This window comes from Schistocerca cancellata, unplaced genomic scaffold (assembly GCF_023864275.1).
Source record: "Schistocerca cancellata isolate TAMUIC-IGC-003103 unplaced genomic scaffold, iqSchCanc2.1 HiC_scaffold_1169, whole genome shotgun sequence".
NCBI classification, from domain to species: domain Eukaryota; kingdom Metazoa; phylum Arthropoda; class Insecta; order Orthoptera; family Acrididae; genus Schistocerca; species Schistocerca cancellata.
In genome coordinates, this window is record NW_026047168.1 from 237,356 (window position 1) to 259,810 (window position 22,455).

The 22,455-nt window shown below is 41.6% G+C and overlaps 1 protein-coding gene across 1 annotated transcript in view; it reads left to right on the plus strand.

Moving 5' to 3' along the window:
- Positions 1–22,455, plus strand: part of LOC126160953 (uncharacterized) — a 229,435-nt gene that overhangs the window by 102,381 nt on the left and 104,599 nt on the right. Inside the window, exon 5 of the mRNA XM_049916944.1 lies at positions 12,696–12,871. Within this exon, the coding sequence (XP_049772901.1) occupies positions 12,696–12,871 (176 nt within the window). The remainder of the gene's footprint in view (positions 1–12,695; positions 12,872–22,455) is intronic.

Consider the following 22,455-nt stretch of genomic DNA (forward strand, 5'->3'; position numbering starts at 1 on the left):
GCGACCTAAGCTGTGTTCATTTACACTACCCACGTCTAAGTCTGTAAGTGTAGTCATCATTGGAATTACAACTTTGAAACACCAATTAAAAAAGGGCTGACTACGTCACTTACGACTTTGAATACAATTTGCCATAAAATGACAGTTTGGAGAGCGATCATATGATGTACATAATTTTTTATTTAATTGTCTTAATCGCAAAGTTTTTTGAAGACAGTTGCCATCTTCAGAACATACAACAGAAGTACACCCAAGAGAAAAAGAAACTGGTACACCTGACTAATATCGCAGCAGTGCCACGACGACATGGCGTGGACTCGACTAATGTCTGAAGTAGTGCTGGAGGAAACTGAAACCATGAATCCTCCAGGGCTGTCCAAAAATCCTTAAGAGTACGAGGAGGTGGAGATCTCTTCTGAACAGCATGTGGCAAGTCATCCTAGATATGCTCAATAATGTTCATGTCTGGGGAGTTTTGTGGCCATCGGAAGTGTTTAAACTGAAACGAGTGTTCCTGGAGACACTCTGTGTCAATTCGGGACATGTGAGTCCCGCGTTGTCCTGCTGGAATTGTTCTAGTCTGTCGGAATGCACAATCGACATGAATTGATGCAGGTAATCAGACAGCATGCTTGTCACCTGCCAGAGTTGTATCTAGACGTAACAGGGGTCCCATATCACTCCAACTGCACACGTCCCACACCATTACAGAGCCTCCACCAGCTTGAACAGCCGCCTGCAAACATGCAGGGTCCACAGATTCATGAGATTGTCTCCTCATCCGTACATTTCCATCCCCTCGCTACAATCTGAAACTAGACTCGTCTGACCAAGCAATATGTTCTGGTCATCAACTGTCCAATGTGTTGATGCCCCCAGGTGAGGCATAAAGATTTGTGTCGTGTAGTCATCAAGGGTACGCGAGTGGGCCTTCAGCTCCTAAAGTCCATATCGATTATGTTTCGTTGAATGGTTCGCTCGCTGACACTTGTTGATGGCCAAGCACTGAAAGCAGCAGTAGTTGCGGAGGGGTTGCCCTTCTGTCACGCTGAACGATTCTCTTCAATCGTCGTTGGTCCCGTTGTTGCAGGATCTTTTTCCGACTGCAGTGATGTCGGAGATTTGATGTTTTATCGTATTCATGATATTCACGGTACACTCGTGAAATTGTCGTATGGGAAAATCCCTACTTCATCGCTATCTCGGAGATGCTTTGTCCCATCACTCGTGCGCCGACTATAACACCAAGTTCAAACTCACTTAAATCTTGGTAACCTGCCATTGTAGCAGTAGTAACCGATCTAGCAACTGCACCAGACATTTGTCTTATATAAGCGTTGCCGACTGCAGTACCGTATCTGCCTGTTTACATATCTCTGTATTTGAATATGCATGCCTATACCAGTTCCTTTGGTGCTTCAGTGTAAAAGAAAATAAATTGCTGCCTACTACATTAAGGGATTAAAAGAACGACAAAAATTATAATATAAACACGACATACCTCTGCAAAAAGTCATATGTAAAAATAACAGTCGAAATTGCCACACTTGCTTCAACCGGTTATCTGAGGGTATGGGTTGGAAAGCGATTCTAGAGGTCGTTGATGCTTACATAAGCTACAGATAGTTGTACAAAGTACTTAGAAAGAGGTTCATTAGAAAGTAGAGTTCTATAAAATATTCGCAGCTGAATGCAAGTAAGCAAAACGATTTTTATTTAACCTTGTAAAAAATCTATTTATCTTCTGACAGTTTAAAGTTGATGACGATTAATAAAATATTAAAAAAATAAAAACTTATTACAGAAATCATTCTTAAATTGAATACATTAACATGTCTATTTTCCTATAATGTTATTTCATCCCACTTGCCCCATTTGGGCTGTTGAGTGGACTGTCAATGGAACAATATTCCGCTCTTCAGCAAAGCGAATGAAAAAAAAAATGTAGAATGAGGAAAATTTTGTGACTTATTTTCTACTTAAAATTATAGACAGACAACCAAACTAACGAAAATTAATACATTTTTAAGAACACATCACAAAAGCTCAAATTCTATTCATAAAAAACGCGGAAGCACTGCACTTTCATTTAAAATCTGAAGGACTTGGTCTAGGTGAGAAGTATTATTGGAGGAGAGTATATGTTCCATATGGTTGAGGGGTGTGGGTAAAGAGGTACATAAGGAAACTGTGGAGAGGCTAGGTAGAAGGTGAGGTGGATAGGGGGAATAGAGACAATGGGAAGAGAGAGGTTGAAGAGTACTGTAGTGCTTGGGGACGTTAGTGGTAACAACAGGAAAGAGATAGGGATGGATGGAGAGGGAAAAGCAGAGAGGAGACCCCAATGTGGTGTGCCACAGGCGGAGGAGCATTAAAATTGGTAGGAAAGATGAATATAGGGGAAAATCTCGTTATTTGGGAGAGCAAGTTGGTTGAAGTTGCATTGATAATTAGGATATGGAGTGTGTGAAGGGGTGGAAGCATACCAGGGTTGGTGGTCGGAGGGAAGACAGTGGTGTTATTGGAATCTAGTTTGCAGATGGAACAGGAGATGCAAATATGTTCGATGTTGATAAGGAGAGGTAGGAATTTGATAAGATTGCAGAGGATCCACGTGGGAGAGGCATATGTGGAGTCCATAACTTTCAAGGATTTGGAGGGACTTACAGAACTATGGTGGGGTGGAGATCGATGCAGCATTCATATACCAGAAGGTGGATCAGATCAGGGTTTTTTATATGAGCAGAATAGTGGAGGAATGTAATTCTCAAGTTCAGGCTGTAAGTAGTTCTAGTCTATTGAGACCGCTCTGTTGGATTGTTAGTAGGTGACGTTTCCACATTAGTGGCTGGTCGAAGGCTAATTAACTGTAAGGGACAGTCATAAATGGTAAGGTAGAAGTCATGGAGGCGGAAAGTGTAGGTTCTTTGTCCTTTAACTATTCCCTGGTTTTGGAGGGATTGGTCCTGAGGAGCGATTGCATACACAAGAAGGTAGACTGATTGAGGTGGATTTGGAGGGATCATTGGGATTTCTGGAGTGTAGGGTAGAGGGCGAAAAAGTGGTATCACCAACACACTCAAGGAGGCGATCTGGCGAGGGTGGTTTGGGCATATCAGCAATGTAGAAGAGATAATGGAGAGGAGAGAGGATGGGACTCTAGGGTACTCCTGCACTAGGATGGAATATATGGGAATTGATATTGTTAATACAGATTAAATGAGGGGCGAGTAGATGGGAAGGATGTAAAGTGGTCATAATTAATTGGAAAACTATATGTCTGGATTTTGAAAAGAAGACTGGAATGCCAACACGGTCACAGGCTTTTTCTACGTCGAGGGAGACAAAAATAGCAGATTTATGTGAGCAGAGTCAGTGGGATGAGAGATGGATGAGTGCAAGAGCTGGTTATCAGAGGATAAGTTGGGGCAGAAGCCATACTAGTTAAGGGGTAGGAGATGGTTTTGGTTCAGGTGTTGATAGATATGTCTGGAGAGAATGGATTTGAAGACCTTGCTAAACGCTAAGAATAGGCTGGTGAGGTGGTAGGAAGAGGTTTGTGTGGTTTGAGGAAAAACAGGATTTGGGATGTTTTCAATTGTTGAGTATTGTAAGCTGTAGAGGGGTTAGTGGTGTAAAGGACTGGAGGGGTGACTACAAGGGAGAAGGGGTATTCTTTAAGGTGTCAATAAGTTATGCAGTCTTGACTCGGGGATGTGGTGTGTTTTTTGTGGAGTAGTTGATTTATGTCATGTCCTGTAACTGGTGTATTTAATTCCATTTGCTGTATGTTATTCAAGTACTGGAAGCTGGGAACAATGGGTGGGACAACGGTATTTATACATTTGTGGATGTTTGGGGGAAAGTGATTAGTCAAGGTGATAGGATGCAAAATGGTTAGCTCTGCTCAGGTGGTCAGCTAAGAGATTGTTATTCTGGAGTAGCAGGTAGTGAGATATGGGATTAGTGTCTGTGACTTGATGGAATGCTTTGGAGAACTTGGGAGAGTTAATGGAGAATGGAGTGTTGAGTCTGGTGCAAGTCCCAGGGACTTTTTTTTCATTTAATGAATTCCTGGTGTGTCCCTGTATTTGCCAGTGATGTGTGAGTGTATTCCTGTAATGTGTCTGCACCAAAAAACAGTACATGCAGCAGTATTCTTGGAGGAGTAGTAGGCCTTGTGTGGGGATTGGGGGGGGGGGGGGGTGGAGAGGGTATACAGTCTTCGTAGGAATGTGGGTGGATATAGCGTTTGATGTGGTCTGCTGAAGAAAGGCTGTGACATGAGGGAAACTGTGAGGTTGCTGGAAGGTTATAACACTACCGCCTGCCACTGTTATACCTTAACCACAAAACAGGAGGGGGTTCGGATGAATGAAATCATTTTTATTAAGGCAATTGCCGTATAAAGAAGCATAGACGAATTTTGTTATGTTGACTGTGTTGTACCTAACGAAGGTGGCTTATCGGAAGTGCAAGTCAGAATTACGTAAATATTTAAACAGTAATACAAAATATTTTACCTATCTACACTGTTGAAAGAAGAAAGAAACTGGTCGCCTGCCTAATTAAGCATTAGAATGATTGACATACTTGTTCAAGAAACTGAAAATAAGTAACTTCAATGGGCAGTCACAGCCTATACTTTGTCACACGATTGTGCAATGAACTCTGGCACCTGCATATGTTCACGTTAAAGAAAGTGCTAACAGATATAAGAGAACATGGCTATTTGCATAATGGTAACAGAAAATAACATACACTTTTGCCTTCAAGGCTTGGTCAGACTGAATGGTCTCAATAATATTACTATCAATATTCACTGTAGAATCATAAATAAAAATTAAAAAAAAACAAAATAAAATAAAAAATTAAAAATATTGAGTGACATGTACTATTTTGTCTAATGTAATATCTTTTATTAACCTGACATGTTCCACATTATTACGAAGTGTCGTATTCATGATCTATGGAACAAGTACTAATCTAATCTATCAATACTCACTGTAGAATCATAAAATAGGCATAGGTTCAATATTACTTTTCAAACATTTTCCTATCTGACAAAAAATTGTAAATGTAGTTCACTGCAAAACTATGAACTGGTCATAGGTTAAGTCTCTCTCAGCTTAATACTTTTCTATTTAGAATGAAAGTTAAATGTATTTCGCTAACAAACAATTTCACACTGTATTTTGAACAAAAGAAGGTACTATTTTCATAGATAGTGGTCTTTCTATTAATTGTTATTTATTATGAGCATAAAGGGTGAACTGTGGATCCTATTACACTACTAATATGCACTTTCAATACACAAGAGAAACAAGTGCTTAGCAAGCATGAGTATATAACTTTCCACAATTGCAGTTTTCAACTTCTACTACACTGAGACACAAAATTGACATATTTGTAAGATATTGACTCACCTTTTGCGATTTACAACAGGCAGCAATGTGAACCATTACTAAGCTAAACATTATAAGCCTCAGTTTTCATAACTTTTAATTTTGAAGTTGGCAAGAACACATTAATAAGCAGTTTTAATAGAAAAATTATTTTCAGCAAGCATCATGGACTTAAGCTCACTCTCTTGCCACAATAACTTTAACTTTCTTTTTTACTATGTTCAAGAGGCATTAATTAGTAAAACACTAGGCTTTAATGTTCTTTCAATAAGGACACTCGGTAATTATTTTAGCATGGGAAAGACCCTAAGTGGAAATGTGGTAGAGGGATAAAAAATCAAGGTAGGTATAAGAGTTTAAGTTACCTTATATTTGTGTACACTAAAGTATCCAATGAGCTGATCCTTCATCATACATTTCTACTATTCCTTAGTTCCTTTTCAGTGATTGTGCAATGTGGTGGCGATTGCATGTTGGTAGGTGGATTTGCAGGTAGAATTGCTGGACTCTCTCATTTGTTGGTGGCAATGATAGATATCAGTTCCAGAATAGTTCCAGCTCTTTATCCATCCATCCATCCGAGGCATTGGAAAGCGGCACAGAAAGCCTCTCTCCGCACCAGCACAATACACAACTTTTACATGAGCAGTTGACTGACTCTCAATTCCACCTTTTCTACCTAGGCCAGCTACCATTTGCGTGCGCGGCATGCTTCCGATCCCAAGGGGAAGCACAACACCTTTTACATACAAAATAACTAAGAACCCTAAGTGAGGATCAGCAATTTACATAACAGCAAACAAACGTTTTAAATAAAACAGAACATTTGCATATATTGGTAGTTCTACACAAAATTATTTAATTTTAAAGATAACCAAAGGGATTATATGAGGAAGACAAAAGATCATTTGCTCATATTGTGCATATTACAGAGATTACACTTTATTGCAGTATCGAATTAATCGTATGCCAATTACAGAAGTTCAACAATGGGATGTTGAACAAAATAGAAAGCTAAATGAATCAACAAAAGGTATGCAGTGTCTAAGCTTTGGTGTTACAAGGTCAGGAAGAAACTTCCAATTTGGGTTTCTATGGATTCCCACTAGGCATTCCAGTAGATGTGTGAGCAGTCTTAGATAACTTTTGGACGGAGGTTGGGATGGGCTGCACAAGGATGAGATTCTGTGTGAGAGATGATGAGGAATACAGGTAGACATTCACTTCCAATCATATTATAGACTTCTGCAGTGAGGCGTCCAAAGAATTTGGGAGATGCTAGGACGACATAGGGGGTGGTTTTGCTTTCAGGATGGGTGTGGTGTGAAATGGGAACAATAACACCCTGCAGGGAGTCAGAAAACTGATGCCACCTCTGGAGTCCTCCAGGTGATTTACTACTAATTTTGAGATCAGTGCCATGATGTAAGTGGAAAATGAGTGACGATGTCATAGGGGATAGGATGAATAGGTCAGATGTAGATGGTGGCACAGGTAATGGTTAGTCTTCCGAAAAATAGGGCAAGCATAAGACGTTTGGTAGGATTATTATATAAGGGTTGTGACTGAACTGGGATGTTCTTGTGGTGGCCAATTGAAACTCCATCTCTGACCAGAGGAAGGTGGTTATCTGTGCAGTGGATGATACAGAGAGAGGTCTGGGCAGTGTAATGACTGAAGGAACATTTCAAGGAGAATAAAGGTATGGATTTTGTCTTCAAACAGGGCATGCATTAAAAGATTTTTATTAGTGGGGAGGGAGGAGATATATTGGTACAGGCTTTTGTAGTGCTGTCACACCATTAGAATGGTTTGTTTGGGGGAAGGGGGTCTGCTGAGGTTTTAGACAAGGGCATAGAGGAAGGTGAAGGGAAAGTGAACCTGGTTCTGGGAGTAGGTAGCTTCGTTGTTGAGATGGAGTGGGCAAAAAGGGAGATTTGTTAGAGAGTACATGGATGTTGGAATGGATGAATGCTTTGGAGGATAATTTGATAACATCTTCAGCAGTGGGTGTTGGACAGGGGAATTGTTGGGGTGAGTGCGAGTATCAGTGGAACAGAGTGGGACAGTGAGCTCAGGTTTGGTAGGTTGCAGCTTAGTTTTGCATCGAGGGGGGGGGGAGGTGTTACAGATAGGAGGAGGTTAGGGCATTGTTTAAGAAAATGGAAGGCTTTGCAGTTTGGATAGGAGGTGGTTTTTTACGATCTTCAGTAAGCTGATCATTGTAATGGAGGCATTTTCGTCATTGGTGGGACTGAGTAGGAATTTTTAAGGTTCGACCTTGTGGCAGTGGTGGTATATTAGGACTCCTTCTTTAGGGAGAGTGTCCATGGTGGCAGCAAATTTAGAGAAGACATGGCAGTGGTGAGTGGGGCCAAAGTCATTATTAATTCAAAGGGCTTTCTGGAGTTATAAATCCATGTGGTTGTTTATTTCAGATGCCGCTTCCTAATCCATGATCACAAGGCTGACATTTGTGACACTGCATTGGGGGTGGGAGGACGGTCGAAAGGCTGGTGTTGTTTGGCCGTGGGTATGCTGGTGAGAGGTGTTGAGCAGGCTTTGGTACCAAGGATAACCAAAGGACATTTGGAAAGGTCAGTGTGGAAACTGGGATTCAACGACTTTAATGAGATGGAGGCTTTTCTTGGGATGATTTGTTGGATGTGAAGGCTTGGTAGGTATTTAATTTCGAGGATGAGGCATTTGGGTTTGAGGAACTTTTGGTCAGAGTTGGAGAGAAAGTCAGGTTGGACAGTAGGTAAACAGTGCGAAGGGACAGGAGTTGTGTCCATATGCTGAATGTCGTCAGATTCAGTTTGCTTCTTCTTAGGTGTGGGAGTAGGAGAGATGTTGGTGTTTTGACGTTTTGTAGGCTTCTTACTGGCTCTTAGATGGAAGAATGGTTGTATGATGGGGGTGGTGAGATGCGACATTGTTGATGGTTACCTGGGAGTTCTGAAGGTCCTTCAGCCCTGCTTGCATTGGTGACTGCAGTGAGACTCAGTGAATGGTGCTTGTGACATCATCTGTTGCAGCTGTTGCCCAGCAGACTGTGATGCAGGCAGCCAGTGATGGAGGTAGCAGATGACTGATGGCTGATAGAGAGAAGGTAGGGGGAGCTGGGGATGGGGAAAGATGCATTTATTACTGCTGTGATGGGACAGGGTACTGTAGCTAAGGGAGGATGAATGTAGGTATGTTGGGGTAGAAGACAGACTCCGTGTAGTTAGAGTGGGAACAGGAGATGGAGAGGTGTATATGATTGATAGAGTCAATGTTCCATAGTGGCAAAGAGTTCAAAATGGTTCAAATGGCTCTAAGCAGTACAGGACTTAACATCTGAGGTCATCAGTCCCCTAGACTTACAACTAATTAAACCTAACCAACCTAAGGACATCAGACACATCCACGCCCAAGGCAGGATTCGAACCTGCGACTGGAGCAGCAGCATGGTTCCGGACTGAAACGCCTCGGACCGCTGGGCCACAGCGGCCGGCGGCAGAGAGTGTTTAACGGTGTTGATTAGGGTGAGTGGTCCCCAAAGTGGCGTTGGAAAGACTGTGACAAATTGTGGTGGAGTAATGAACGATGAGAATGTCTCTGATGTGACAGTGAAGGAAGCAGCTAAATCGGCCATAGTGCAGTGACAGCGATAAACAGATGGAGGCGGCGGTGGTGACAAACAGGCGATGAATCGGCGCTGATCAGATGGTGGAGGCGAAGACTGGCAGTGAAGATATGGGGTGGCGATGACCAGTGGCTAGGGCGAGGTCTGGATGCGAATGATGACAGGCAGTGAATACATTGATGGATAATGAGCACCGACGATGACGCCTGACAACAAAGTCATCGACCATTACGTAGATGGTTAGAAACTTTTTCCTATCTGAATTTAAAACCCTGAGAGTAGCCCAGGTAATTCATATTCCCAAGAGGAAGAGGGGTTCCAGCCCTTGGATCCATACATTCTGATGTTTTTTTCCCTTTGTTATTTCGACGTCGCTCGTCCCATGTGTGGGGGGAGGAGGGGGGGGGGCTGGCAGTGGGACAATCAACATGCTCTTCAGCCAACAGATATTATCTATGACATAGACGCTAAACACAGAACTAGGATACATATTTATCATGAATTTAAAACTACCTGAAAAGGTGATGTTAATGAGAGAATATAATAAATAATGCTATCTTCGCGAATAGTTTAAAAACACTGATAAAAATGAGAATCGAGAGCGCAGTTAAGAACGTTTGAAGAGCACTAAACATTTGAATAAACATTTGAAAGACACCTAACACAACAGAAAAAATACTGGCAAACGTTAAAAACAGAGCACTCTACATTTTCGATAAAATATGGAAAAGGACCTGCCTTGGAATTATAGCTTACTGATGAAAAAAAGGCTGGTATAGAGGGCGATAGGAAAATTATGGTGGTAAGAGGTTGTGATGAGATGGGGTGGCTGTGGGAACAAGGAGAGAGGGGTAGGTGGTGTTTGGCTCTATAAATTTGAATGGAGAACAGGGAGGGGGGCAACAGGGGCAGGGTGAATGGGGAAATGGTACAGAGAGAGGGCAAGGAGGGAGCAATTGGGGAAGAATCTGACAGGGTGGGTTGGATTGACAGTTGGTGGGATGGGTATGTTGGGATGGAGTTCGTGATCCAGGAGTGGGACACAGTTGAAATTTATTTAGGAGAGGACACTGAGGGTGTGCAAATGGTGGGTTGGTGGTATGTGTAGCTAGAGGCATGGCAGCATGATAGGACTGGAAAGGAGAGAGCACACAATAGGATTGTTTGAAATTTTGGAGTCGGGTTTGTTGATGTTGTAGGTTTTTTGGAGGTATTCAGTATGACTGAGGAGAAGTGAGAATGTAAGGAGTTAGTAAAGCATCGTTATGGTTGTGGGAAACGAGATGGAAAGCATAGCATTCAAGTGTCTGGAGGGAGTCACAGAACGTGTGTGGGGTGGAAATCCATGCAACATTCGTGTAGCAAAAAACATGTCAGAGCAAGGTTTTGTGTGTATGGAGGACAGTGGAGGGTTGCAACTCCAAGTTAGGCCAGTTAGTAGTTTTAGTAATTTTAGTTTAGTTTGGGATTTGTGTTGGATGTCTGGTTGGTGAGGTTTCCACGTTACTCTCCAGTCGAAAGTTAGTCCAAGGTATTTTAGTATATTAGTTAGCTGGATGAGACAGTCGCAAATGGTGAGGGAGAAGTCGTAATGACGAAAGGTGCAGGTGGTGCATCCTATGATTACTGCTGAGTTTTGCAGGGACTAATCTTAAGAAGTCACTGGTTACACCAGGAGAGAAACGGATTGGAGCTCCCAACTACTTGTAATCACAACCTCTTTGATTTCCCGGATCTTGCAGGCTGAGAAGTTCCCTCTGAAACAAGTCAAGCGACTGCATCTGGCTGAGGGGCAGTGTCAGCCACAGACAGCACATGGAACCTGTTTGTCAGATAAACTGGGGCGACCTTAGGAAGTCTTTGGCCGCCTGCCACTCCCCGAGGCGACCTCCCACTCGATCACAGGTGAGGGGTCAACCTCAGCGCGAGCAGTGGCTGTGCTGCTCGCCGGTAAGGACCGAGCTGTGTAACCAAAGCTACCACAGCCTCAAGTTGAGAGTGAAGTGTCGCCAACCTGGATCGCATCCGCATATAGCCATCACAGTCCCTTTCCATACTTAATTCCGATAAAAACTACACTACACAGACAAACGAGGACGTTCGACACGCACTTTGGCACTGTACTGTGAACAAGGAAGAAAACACAAGAAATGTGTCCAATAATTAAGATTGACGCAGAGATTCTAAAACTGAACTGCCAAAGTACACAGTTGACACTAATTAATTCGCTCCTGCTTAGAAACTTGCAATACATCACAAAATCGGTTTACTATCCGACGCAAACGATAACATGAAGATTGTGTTTATTAAATATGAAATTAACGCGCAGAAAGTCAAGAAACTAAACTATGAAAGTATACAGATGAAACTATACAATTCGCTCCTGGTTATGAACTCGTAAAATATCAAAAAATCGGTTACTTCCCTATGGCTAGTTGCGTCTCGCGCGGCTGCTGCTGACTGACATTTTACTCAGACATATTGCTGCAAGAGCAAGCATTCGTAGTCAACTGTTTCAACTGTAACTGCCTAGAAGAATCTGAAGCTTCCTTATCTGATGTTATAGGCAGAGAACAGTGTGTATTTGATAAGGCATCACCAGATATTTACTTTGTATTAATCTTGTAATGACTATATAAAATTGAAACTGCGGTCATGCGCTGACGATAATTTAAGTGTTATGTAGTAGCGATACCTACAGGGCGTTTCAAAATTACACCGACAATCTTCGAGAGGATGTAGAAGGTATCTTGAGGAACAAAACAAGGATAGAAATGCGTGTCCGCTAACATCATCCAAAGATACCAAGGAGCCTCGAAATTACAGGCGCTGGCGGAAGTATGAATATATGAGGGTGATCGTGATGGTGTTACAAACTTCCAGGGATGATGGACAAGGATAAGTGTATCAATTTGAGGTAAGGAACCTGGGTCCAGAAGCGAGCGAGTCGAAAGTTATGAGCGCAAATCGTTCTGATACCTCTGACACTGGGATACATGTACAGGTCCTGGTGTTCAGATTGTAATTTAGGCAACTTCCAAAGGTGGTAGTGTGGACAAAAACAAGAAAAAAATATCTGGTAAACGTGACCTGTAAAACGTATACCTTAAGAGCAATGACCACTTGTTCAGTAGAGGAAACATGTTTCACATAGCTCCTAGGGTATTCTCTCAAGAGTCCACCATTACTAGGCTGTTTTTCTTGTTCTGGTTCACGCTACCACCTCTGAAAGTTGCCTATATGACAGTCTCAGCAACAACAGTACCGGTGCATATACCCACTCCACTGTCACAGGTATCAGAACGATTTTAGCTTATAATTTTCGACTCGTTCGTTTCCGGACCAGGGTTCCTTACCTCAAATTGATACATTTACCCTGCTCCAGAATCCCTGAAATTCTGTAACATCATAACGAACTCACCCTGTATATTCATGTATACGCAGGCGCCGGCGCCTATGACTTCGACGCTCTGTTAGCGTCGTTTGGTGACGTTTCCGGACACAGGTTCCTGTCCTCATTTTGTTCTTCAAGAGAACTTCTACAACCCTTGGAAGTTTTCTGGTGTAATTTTGAAACACCCTGCCTAAGTGTAAGTAAACATTCACTAATGCTTGGGAATATCATGCACTTAATTTGAACTATTTTCTGTGTGGCTTAGGGTATTCACCCAAATGATCAGCGACTCCATGGATGGATCAAGGACGTGCGACGCGTGAGAGACATGCTACACACGAAATTAAGAGGTTGGGTACACGATATGCAATCCGTCAGCGAGCAGATGATGAACTACAAGATAGAAGAAGACAAGAACAGTTCTGGGATCTATCTAATAAGGTACAAGCTATTGCACGTCGAAACTTTGTCGTACTTGTTATGGTTTGTGAATGTTTCACTTTTTCCCCTGGTGCGTCTTACTTACTGATATACAAATAACTGACGTCATGTAGTTCAGGACTGAGTAAAGGATTTGTGACTGATGGCCAACAGTGAGGGAGACTGATGCTGTAACTAGCCGTTTGCAAAGTTCTGGGATTCCGTATATTCTTCAGTTTTTGGTTGGCTTCCGTCTTAAAATGTGCCACATGTTATGCAGAATATGAGCAAAACAAACAACAGCATTGAATGGTGTTACTACTTTGACTAGAGAAAATACCCTTGTTGCCAAATACTAGCTAGGGTCTCGTAATTTACGGAAACGGTACCTGACACAAAAACTTGGTACAAGTACCACATGGGAAAAGAAAATGTCGCCTCCAGGAGAAATCACGCTAATGCCTTGTGAAACTTCTTTATTTAAAAGTATTTTGTTCTAAAACTACTGAGTGAAATTAAATGCAAGTGTCACTTTCGTATTCTTTATCATTTCAACACTGACCTACAGAATTTGCACTGACTAACAGAACTCAAACTTTTGCTACACATTAATTACCCACAATATTCAAGGATAACGTGATATGACTGCTCAAAAAATGATAACCAAAATTCAAATAATTAATACAAAAGAATGGCCCCGAATAAGAAGGAATCCCTAACAATAAGCCATACATATCAAAAGTCACTTACCTCATAGAATGTCTTCATTACACGAACTACAGCAATGTCGCAAGTATCAACACTGCCAGCTAAATAAAAGATTCTAACTACTGAAGGTTCTAACTACTGATAGGCATGTGGTTAGCAAAGGAAAGATTGTGTTCCAAGGCAAACAATGTATTTTTACCTTAATAATGTGACAACCAGTTCAAAAAAATATATAATCATCCGTGACATCCAGTTCCAAAAATTATATGGTTCAAATGGCTCTGAGCACTATGGGACTTAACCTCTCAGGTCATCAGTCCCCTAGAACTTAGAACTACTTAAACCTAACTAACCTAAGGACATCACACACATCCATGCCCGAGGCAGGATTCGAACCTGCGACCGTAGCGGTCGCGCGGTTCCAGACTGAAGCGCCTAGAACCGCTCGACCACCAGCGGCCGGCAAAAATTATATGATCATTGACAAAATTAAATTTCCATAACGGACACATGTCTAGACCGTCAGCTCGTGCTAACACTTCAGACCTCTAACCACCATCACTGCCAACTATTAACATCCAGCCCCCCCTCACTGCTGGCTATTCACCACCAACTTCCATCACTGCTGGCTGTTCACCTCCAACTGCTAGTCTGAACATCAACAGAGTCTCTTACAGAGTGGTCACAGCGCTGGCAGGGTTATTAATGCAAAGTTCTACATAGCACTGCCAACATACAAACTCATAAACAGCCTACTTACATAGCCCTCCTACTCCTTCAAAAAATTTTGCAAATTGTTTTGGGTAGTGGCCAGGACTACTTAGTTAATTTTTTTTTATGTTAACAATATAAAATAGATCAAACGCACATAATTAGTAATATACTGTCGGTCAAAAGCAAAAAAACACCTCACAGTCCCTAAAGACAGTCCTAATCATTCATCAGGAGAGTAGTCTATGACAGTTTTATGCACAAAGTCTGAGCAGTAAAAGAAAATTCACACACAATAGCAGGTCCATAAATGTGTGTGAATTCCTAAGGGACCAAACTGCATAGGTCATCGGTCCCTAGACTTACACACTACTTAAACTAACTTAAACTAACCTATGCTAAGAACATCACACACACCCATGCCCAAAGGAGGACTCGAGCCTCCGGCGGGAGGGGCGGCGCAGTCCATGACATGACGCCTCAAACCGCGTGGCCACTCTGCACAGCAGCAAGTCGATAAACCACTACTTGTACACTCACTAACTTTTTGCAGTATCCTTAGAACCAGCAGTGCTGTTAACCAGTCCCTTGGTGAATTATCAACACATGTGCAAGCATTAACACAGTCATATAGCCTCTGACATTTTATACATATACTATGACCAACAGAAATGTGTGCAGTAAAATGAATCCCTACTATTTACTTAACTTAAAGAACTTGTGTCTATACAATTACAATTTTACAATATAAGAATACAGTTACAAAAGTACAGAAAACATCATTACAATCATGAACATGGTAATACAGATAACATTTGTAATAATATAGGCTTTACAAAAGAACAGAAATAAACATATACAAGTGTATTACAGGATTTGTGACATTAGTAAATTAATAAAAAGTGAGAATATCCTTAGAAATATTAACTTGACACATGAGCATTAAAAGAAAACATAACCGAATAAATAATGTCCAAACATCTTCCCAAAGTAAACAATACGTTACAAAACCAGATTAGATTTGAGGATAACCGTATTCCTCATCATAGCGAATGCTGCTTAGTATTAGAAGCAAAAAAAAAATTCTACCAAATTTATCTTACCAGGTAAACACACAGTCAGGAAGAACACAGACACACAAGGGTACACATAAACATAGCGGAATAACACAAAAGGAAAGGACAGTGTCTGTTTTCAGTGTAACATTTAGTACTGCAGTTCTGACGAGCATTTCAACTCTTTTTCAATTTTTTTCTTTCAATAATATACTTCATACTGATAGGTCTGTAACTTTCAGTCAAAACTACTTCATTTCCAACTAAAACTTCATTTATCTCTCTTACTTCAACATTTGTTCCCACAAAGAATCCCATTTATCTATATTTAAACTTTCATATCTTTCTTACCTGATCATTTGTTTCCAAGAAAATCATAGCTAACAAAATAATTGTTCCTCATTAAACAAAACATTTTAGCCAAACCTTTTTCTTATAGAGTCTCAATACATTTCTTCCCAACTAGTCATATTTCATTTTCTTGTATAGCATAGCCCCCCTTAAACTAACTTAAATCTACTGAGCTCAGATATATAAACTAGAGAACGAGGCAATGCAGCAGTATAAACATTAACACCAACAAGATCACCAAAAAAATGCAAATGGCAAAGCAAGCAGCAATATATTTAAATTAGCAAAGTAAATGAAACATTACAATTCATATAAGACAATATGCAGCAAATAAGAAAAATAAATCAGTGGTAAAACTGGCTTATCAGAGTAATACAAAGTACAACTCAGTAGAACAATGCCAAACAAACAGCAGCAGCAAATGCAATAATTTATACCTAAACATGACAAAGCACAAGCAGAAAAAAGTATTACAGTAAAGATAGCAATGCAGATAAGGGAATGTCTGTTCACATCTTCATGCCTGTGTCACATCTTGACACTAAAGTAGTGCACCTCAACTTATTCTATCAAAAAGAAATACCAAGGCCTTGAAAATAAAATTATGTATGTAGTTCCTGTTACTAGTCAATTCTCCTTCTTATGCTTCTTTCCTTTCCTAGTGCTCCTTCCTTTTAAGAATGTAGATCATCATCATCATCATCATTTAAGACTGATTATGCCTTTCAGCGTTCAGTCTGGAGCATAGCCCCCTTATACAGTTCCTCCATGATCCCCTATTCAGTGCTAACATTGGTGCCTCTTCTGATGTTAAACCTATTACTTCAAAATCATTCTTAACCGAATCCAGGTACCTTCTCCTCGGTCTGCCCCGACTCCTCATACCCTCTACTGCTGAATCCATGAGTCTCTTGGGTGACCTTGCTTCTCCCATGCGTGTAACATGACCTCACCATCTAAGCCTGTTCGCCCTGACTGCTACATCTATAGAGTTCATTCCCAGTGTTTCTTTGATTTCCTCATTGTGGACACCCTCCTGCCATTGTTCCCATCTACTAGTACCTGCAATCATCCTACCTACTTTCATATCCGTAACCTCAACCTTGTCGATAAGGTAACCTGAATCCACCCAGCTTTCGCTCCCATACAACAAAGTTGGTCGAAAGATTGAACGGTGCACAGCTAACTTAATCTTGGTACTGACTTCCTTCTTGCAGAAGAGAGTAAATCGTAGCTGAGCGCTCACTGCATTAGCTTTGCTACACCTCGCTTCCAGTTCTTTCACTATGTTGCCATCCTGTGAGAATATGCATCCTAAGTACTTGAAACCGTCCACCTGTTCTAACTTTGTTCCTCCTATTTGGCACTCAATCCGTTTATATTCCTTTCCCACTGACATTTCTTTCGTTTTGGAGATGCTAATCTTCATACCATAGTCCTTACATTTCTGATCTAGCTCTGAAATATTACTTTGCAAACTTTCAATCGAATCTGCCATCACAACTAAGTCATCCGCATATGCAAGACTGCTTATTTTGTGTTCACATATCTTAATCTCACCCAGCCAGTCTATTGTTTTCAACATATGATCCATACATAATATGAACAACAGTGGAGACAGGTTGCAGCCTTGTCTAACCCCTGAAACTACTCTGAACCATGAACTCAAATTACCGTCAACTCTAACTGCTGCCTGACTATCCATGTAAAGACCTTTAATTGCTTGCAAAAGTTTGCCTCCTATTCCATAATCTTGTAGAACAGACAATAACTTCCTCCTAGGAACCCGGTCATGTGCCTTTTCTAGATCTATAAAGCATAGATACAACTCCCTGTTCCACTCATAACACTTCTCCATTCTTTGCCATAAGCTAAAGATCTGCTCCTGACAACCTCTAAGAGGCCTAAACCCACACTGATTTTCGTCCAATTGGTCCTCAACTAATACTCGCACTTTCCTTTCAACAATACCTGAGAAGATTTTACCCACAACGCTGATTAAAGAGATACCTCTGTAGTTGTTACAATCTTTTCTGTTTCCATGTTTAAAGATTGGTGTGATTACTGCTTTCGTCCAGTCTGATGGAACCTGTCCCGACTCCCAGGCCATTTCAATTATCCTGTGTAGCCATTTAAGACCTGACATTCCACTGTATTTGATGAGTTCCGACTTAATTTCATCCACCCCAGCCGCTTTATTGCACTGCAATCTATTGACCATTTTTTCCACTTCCTCAAATGTGATCCTATTTCCATCATCATTCCTATCCCATTCTACCTCGAAATTTGAAACATTACAGATCGCATTTTCACCTACATTGAGCAACTCTTCAAAATATTCCCTCCATCTGCCCAAGGCATCCACAGGATCCACCAGCAGTTTTCCTGACCTGTCCAAAATGCTTGTCATTTCCTTCTTACCTCCCTTTCGAAGACTGCTAATTACACTCCAGAATGGTTTTCCAGCAGCTTGACCCATAGTCTCCAACCTGTTTCCAAAGTCTTCCCACGATTTCTTCTTGGATGCTGCAATTATCTGTTTGGCTTTGTTTCTTTCTTCAACATAACTTTCTCTGTCTACCTAGGTTCTGGTATGTAGCCATTTTTGATACGCCTTCTTTTTCCTTTTACAGGCTGCCTTGACTGTATCATTCCACCAAGCTGTTTGCTTCATCCTACTTTTACACACTACTGTTCCAAGACATTCTTTAGCCACTTCTAGTACTGTGTCCCTGTTACTTGTCCATTCCTTTTCCAATGACTGTAATTGACTACATTCAACTAACTGGTACCTTTCTGAGATCGCTGTTATGTACTTGTGCCTGATTTCCTTATCCTGAAGTTTCTCCACTCTTATCCTCCTACATATGGACCTGACGTCCTGCACTTTCGGCCTCACAATCCCAATTTCACTGCAGATTAAATAATGATCAGTGTCATCAAAGAATCCCCTGAATACACGTGTGTCCCTGACAGCCTTCCTGAATTCCTGATCTGTTATTATATAGTCAATGACAGATCTGGTTCTCCTGCCTTCCCAAGTATACCGGTGAATGTTCTTATGTTTAAAAAAGGAGTTTGTGATTACTAAGCCCATACTGGCGCAGAAATCCAAGAGTTGTTTCCCGTTCCTGTTGGCCTCCATATCCTCTCCAAATTTACCCATAACCTTTTCATACCCTTCTGTTCGATTTCCAATCCTGGCGTTAAAATCACCCATGAGCAGAACACTGTCCTTGTCCTTTAACAACTACATCACTGAGTGCCTCATAAAAACTATCCATCTTATCTTGATCTGTCCCTTCACAATGCGAATATACTGACACAAACCTAATTTTCTTGCTAGACACTGTCAAATCTATCCACATCAGTCGTTCGTTTACATACCTTATTGCAACTACGCTGGGTTACATTTCTTTCCTGATGTAAAGCCCTACACCCCATTGTGCTATTCCTGCTTTGACTCCTGACAGGTAGACCTTGTATTCTCCCACTTCCTCTTCTTTCTCACCCCTTACCCGAATGTCACTAACAGCTAAAACGTCCAGCCCCATCTTACTTGCAACCTCTGCCAGCTCTACCTTCTTCCCAGAGTAGCCCCGATTGATATTAATAGCTCCCCATCTCATTACCATTTGCTTGCCAAGTCGTATCTTAGCAGTCCCTGGTTTGTCAGTTAGAGGTGGGACTCCGTCACCTCCAAAGGTCCGAGGCATTTTGCTCTGATTGTTGCCAGCATCATATTTAAAGTACCAGGGAAGCAGGTTGCTAGCCTTACTTGCCCCGAGTCCCATTGGGTTTTACCCCTAACGGCTGAGGGACTAACCGGTGGATTTGGTAGTCTTTGCCGTGTGAGCACAAAGGTGACCACGACTCAGAATATGTCCGAGATGCCCAGCCTTATTCCAAAGTAACTGCTATCCCGATTGTCGGGACCACTTACTTGGCCACTCATACGTTGCCCGTGGTTCATGAACTAGGACATGACTACAGGAACGCACACCATGAACCACTAAGAACGTAGATTATAAAATTATTAAATGGGCTCTGAACACTATGCGACTTAACGTCTGAGGTCATCAGTCGCCTAGAACTTAGAACTAATTAAACCTAACTAACCTAAGGACACCACACACATCCATGCCCTAGGCAGGATTCGAACCTGCGACCGTAGCGGTCGCGCGATTCCAGACTGAAGCGCCTAGAACCGCTCGGCCACAACGGTCGGCTATAAAATTATTATTTCATGTATCTGTTAACAGAAAGTATTCACATTAGCATATGTATTAAATTTTATTTTATAAAACCAATGCTACAGCTCAACTAGAAACTAGATATCAAATTAAAGAAACAGATATGTACAAGGCAAAGCATGAAAACATCATTCAATAGCCATATGGCATTTCATAAATCAGTAAAAATTCTTTCAACTCTAGTAGAATGATACTTGTCTCAGGTGTGTAGATGAAAGAATATTTCTCGTCGCTTCATAAGCATTTCAGTAAGTAGTATAAGGTATAAGCTCCAAAGTGTAATCATATATTTCCAAGTAATAGAGTGTTGTGTTTGTGGTGCGTTGTGCAAAGAAGTGTCAATATAGAGGTCAACGGCCTCTCTTTTCTACAGCTATGCGAGCGCTTGCGGAAGTGCGGCAAGCTTCAAAGTTGCTGAAGCGGCACGAGGAAACTTTAAAGTCCACACAGCAATAGGTGTATTTCAAAGTGGCTAGTGCGCAGCTTAGCGCAGCGTTACATCAAGGTCACATGTACTCTTTACCGAAATATTTACGACAGCAGTTTGAGCTACAAGAACAGTTTCATACCAATAAAAAAATTTCACAAACTGAAAATTTACAGAAGTCGGCATTGTCGTAATCACATTCACATATATACTCAGTGCTTTTTTTCTAAAAAAAGAGTTTGAGGGTACTCCGACATTGGATATAATGCAGGAAAATTACTTATAACTGAAGCATGGGATACCACCCGTCTGCTTTTAGCCATGACGTCATCAACATCATCATGGTTGCAGGACCGTAGAGACAGCTATCGGTAGCTCGGCGTTTGAGCGTACGCATGTCCGTCTAGCACTACCATCGCCCACTATTAGCGGGCGAGGGCACTACACGCTTGTCGAATTGGCTGCCAGCGATTGAGTTGTCGAGAACTGTTGCCGCAGCATCCAAATGATTGAAACAGTCAATGACTTCGCTTTTTCCACCAAAAACTGGACTGGTATCGTTCGTATTGCAATTACCAACACGAAAAAATGAAATAAAATATTTACTTCCGTGAAATAAATCTTTGGCACTCTTCCAAGTTTTCAACATCGTAAAAAGTTTAGGGGTACGCATCCCCAGCGTTCCCCCCAGAAAAACAGCACTGTATATACTCGCCTATCATAACTCTTAAAGTTAAAGTATAAGAGTTAGCTGCTTGATAATTCCATTTCGCCGGCCGAAGTGGCCGTGCGGTTAAAGGCGCTGCAGTCTGGAACCGCAAGACCGCTACGGTCGCAGGTTCGAATCCTGCCTCGGGCATGGATGTTTGTGATGTCCTTAGGTTAGTTAGGTTTAACTAGTTCTAAGTTCTAGGGGACTAATGACCTCAGCAGTTGAGTCCCATAGTGCTCAGAGCCAATTCCATTTCCATATGCTGGAAAGCTTCCTCACCCTCGTTCGACCACATAAAAAGACCCATACAGCACCTTTCTTGGAAAAAATAATTTAATCAAAAGTCATTAAGAGCCGGCCTGAAAAAAATTCATCTGAATCCACATCATACTTCGCAAGCCACCTAATGATGTGTGGCGGAGGGTACTTCTGGTACCAGTATCAGATCCCTCCACCCCTGTTCCACCCACGAATAGTGCGTGGGAAAATGATTGTCGGTAAGTCTCTGTGTAGGCTCTAAATTCTCGAATTTTCTCCTTGTGGTCAATAAGCGAGATGTATGTGGGGGAAGTAATATGTTGCATAACTCCTCCTGAAAAGTTCTGTCCCGAAATTTCAATAGTAAATCTATCTGTGATGCACGCCTCTCTTGTAAAGCTTGCCAGTGGAGTTTCTTAACATCTCCGTAACGCTCTCTCGCCAGCTAAACGATCCCGTGACGAAACGCTCCGTATTCGTTGGATCTTTTCTATCTCCTCTAACAGTCCTACCTGATAGGGATCCCAGATAGATGAATACTCAAGACTCTGACGAACAAGCGCCTTATAAGCCACTTCTTTCGTGGATGAGTTACATTTCCTTAAGATTTTTCCGATGAGTCTGAGTCTGGTATCTGCTTTTCCCACTGTCTGTTTTATATGGGCATTCCACTTAAGATCGCTCTGGATAGTTACGCATTTATATTTTACGGCAGGTGATGTCTCCAACTGTTTGTCATCAATAGTGTAGCTGTACGGTAGTGGATTTCTTTTCCTATATATGCGCAATATGTTACATTATTTACGTTCGCGGTCAACTGCCAGAGCCTGCACCACTCATCAATTCTCTGCGGGTCCTTCTGCAAATTATTAGTATCTAAGGCGTGGCTACTTTGGTATAGACAATTGCATCATCTGTGAATAGCCTTAAAGAGCATCCGACGCTTTGTACTAGATCATTTATACATGAAGTAAACAGTAACGGTCCTATCACACTTCCCTGTGGTTTCCGTATATTACCTTTACATCCGTCCATTTAGTTCCATTCAGAGCAATGTGTTGAGTTCTATCCGCAGGAAAGTCTTGAATCCGATCGCAGGTCTGCTCCGATACCCCGTAAGCTCGTAGTGT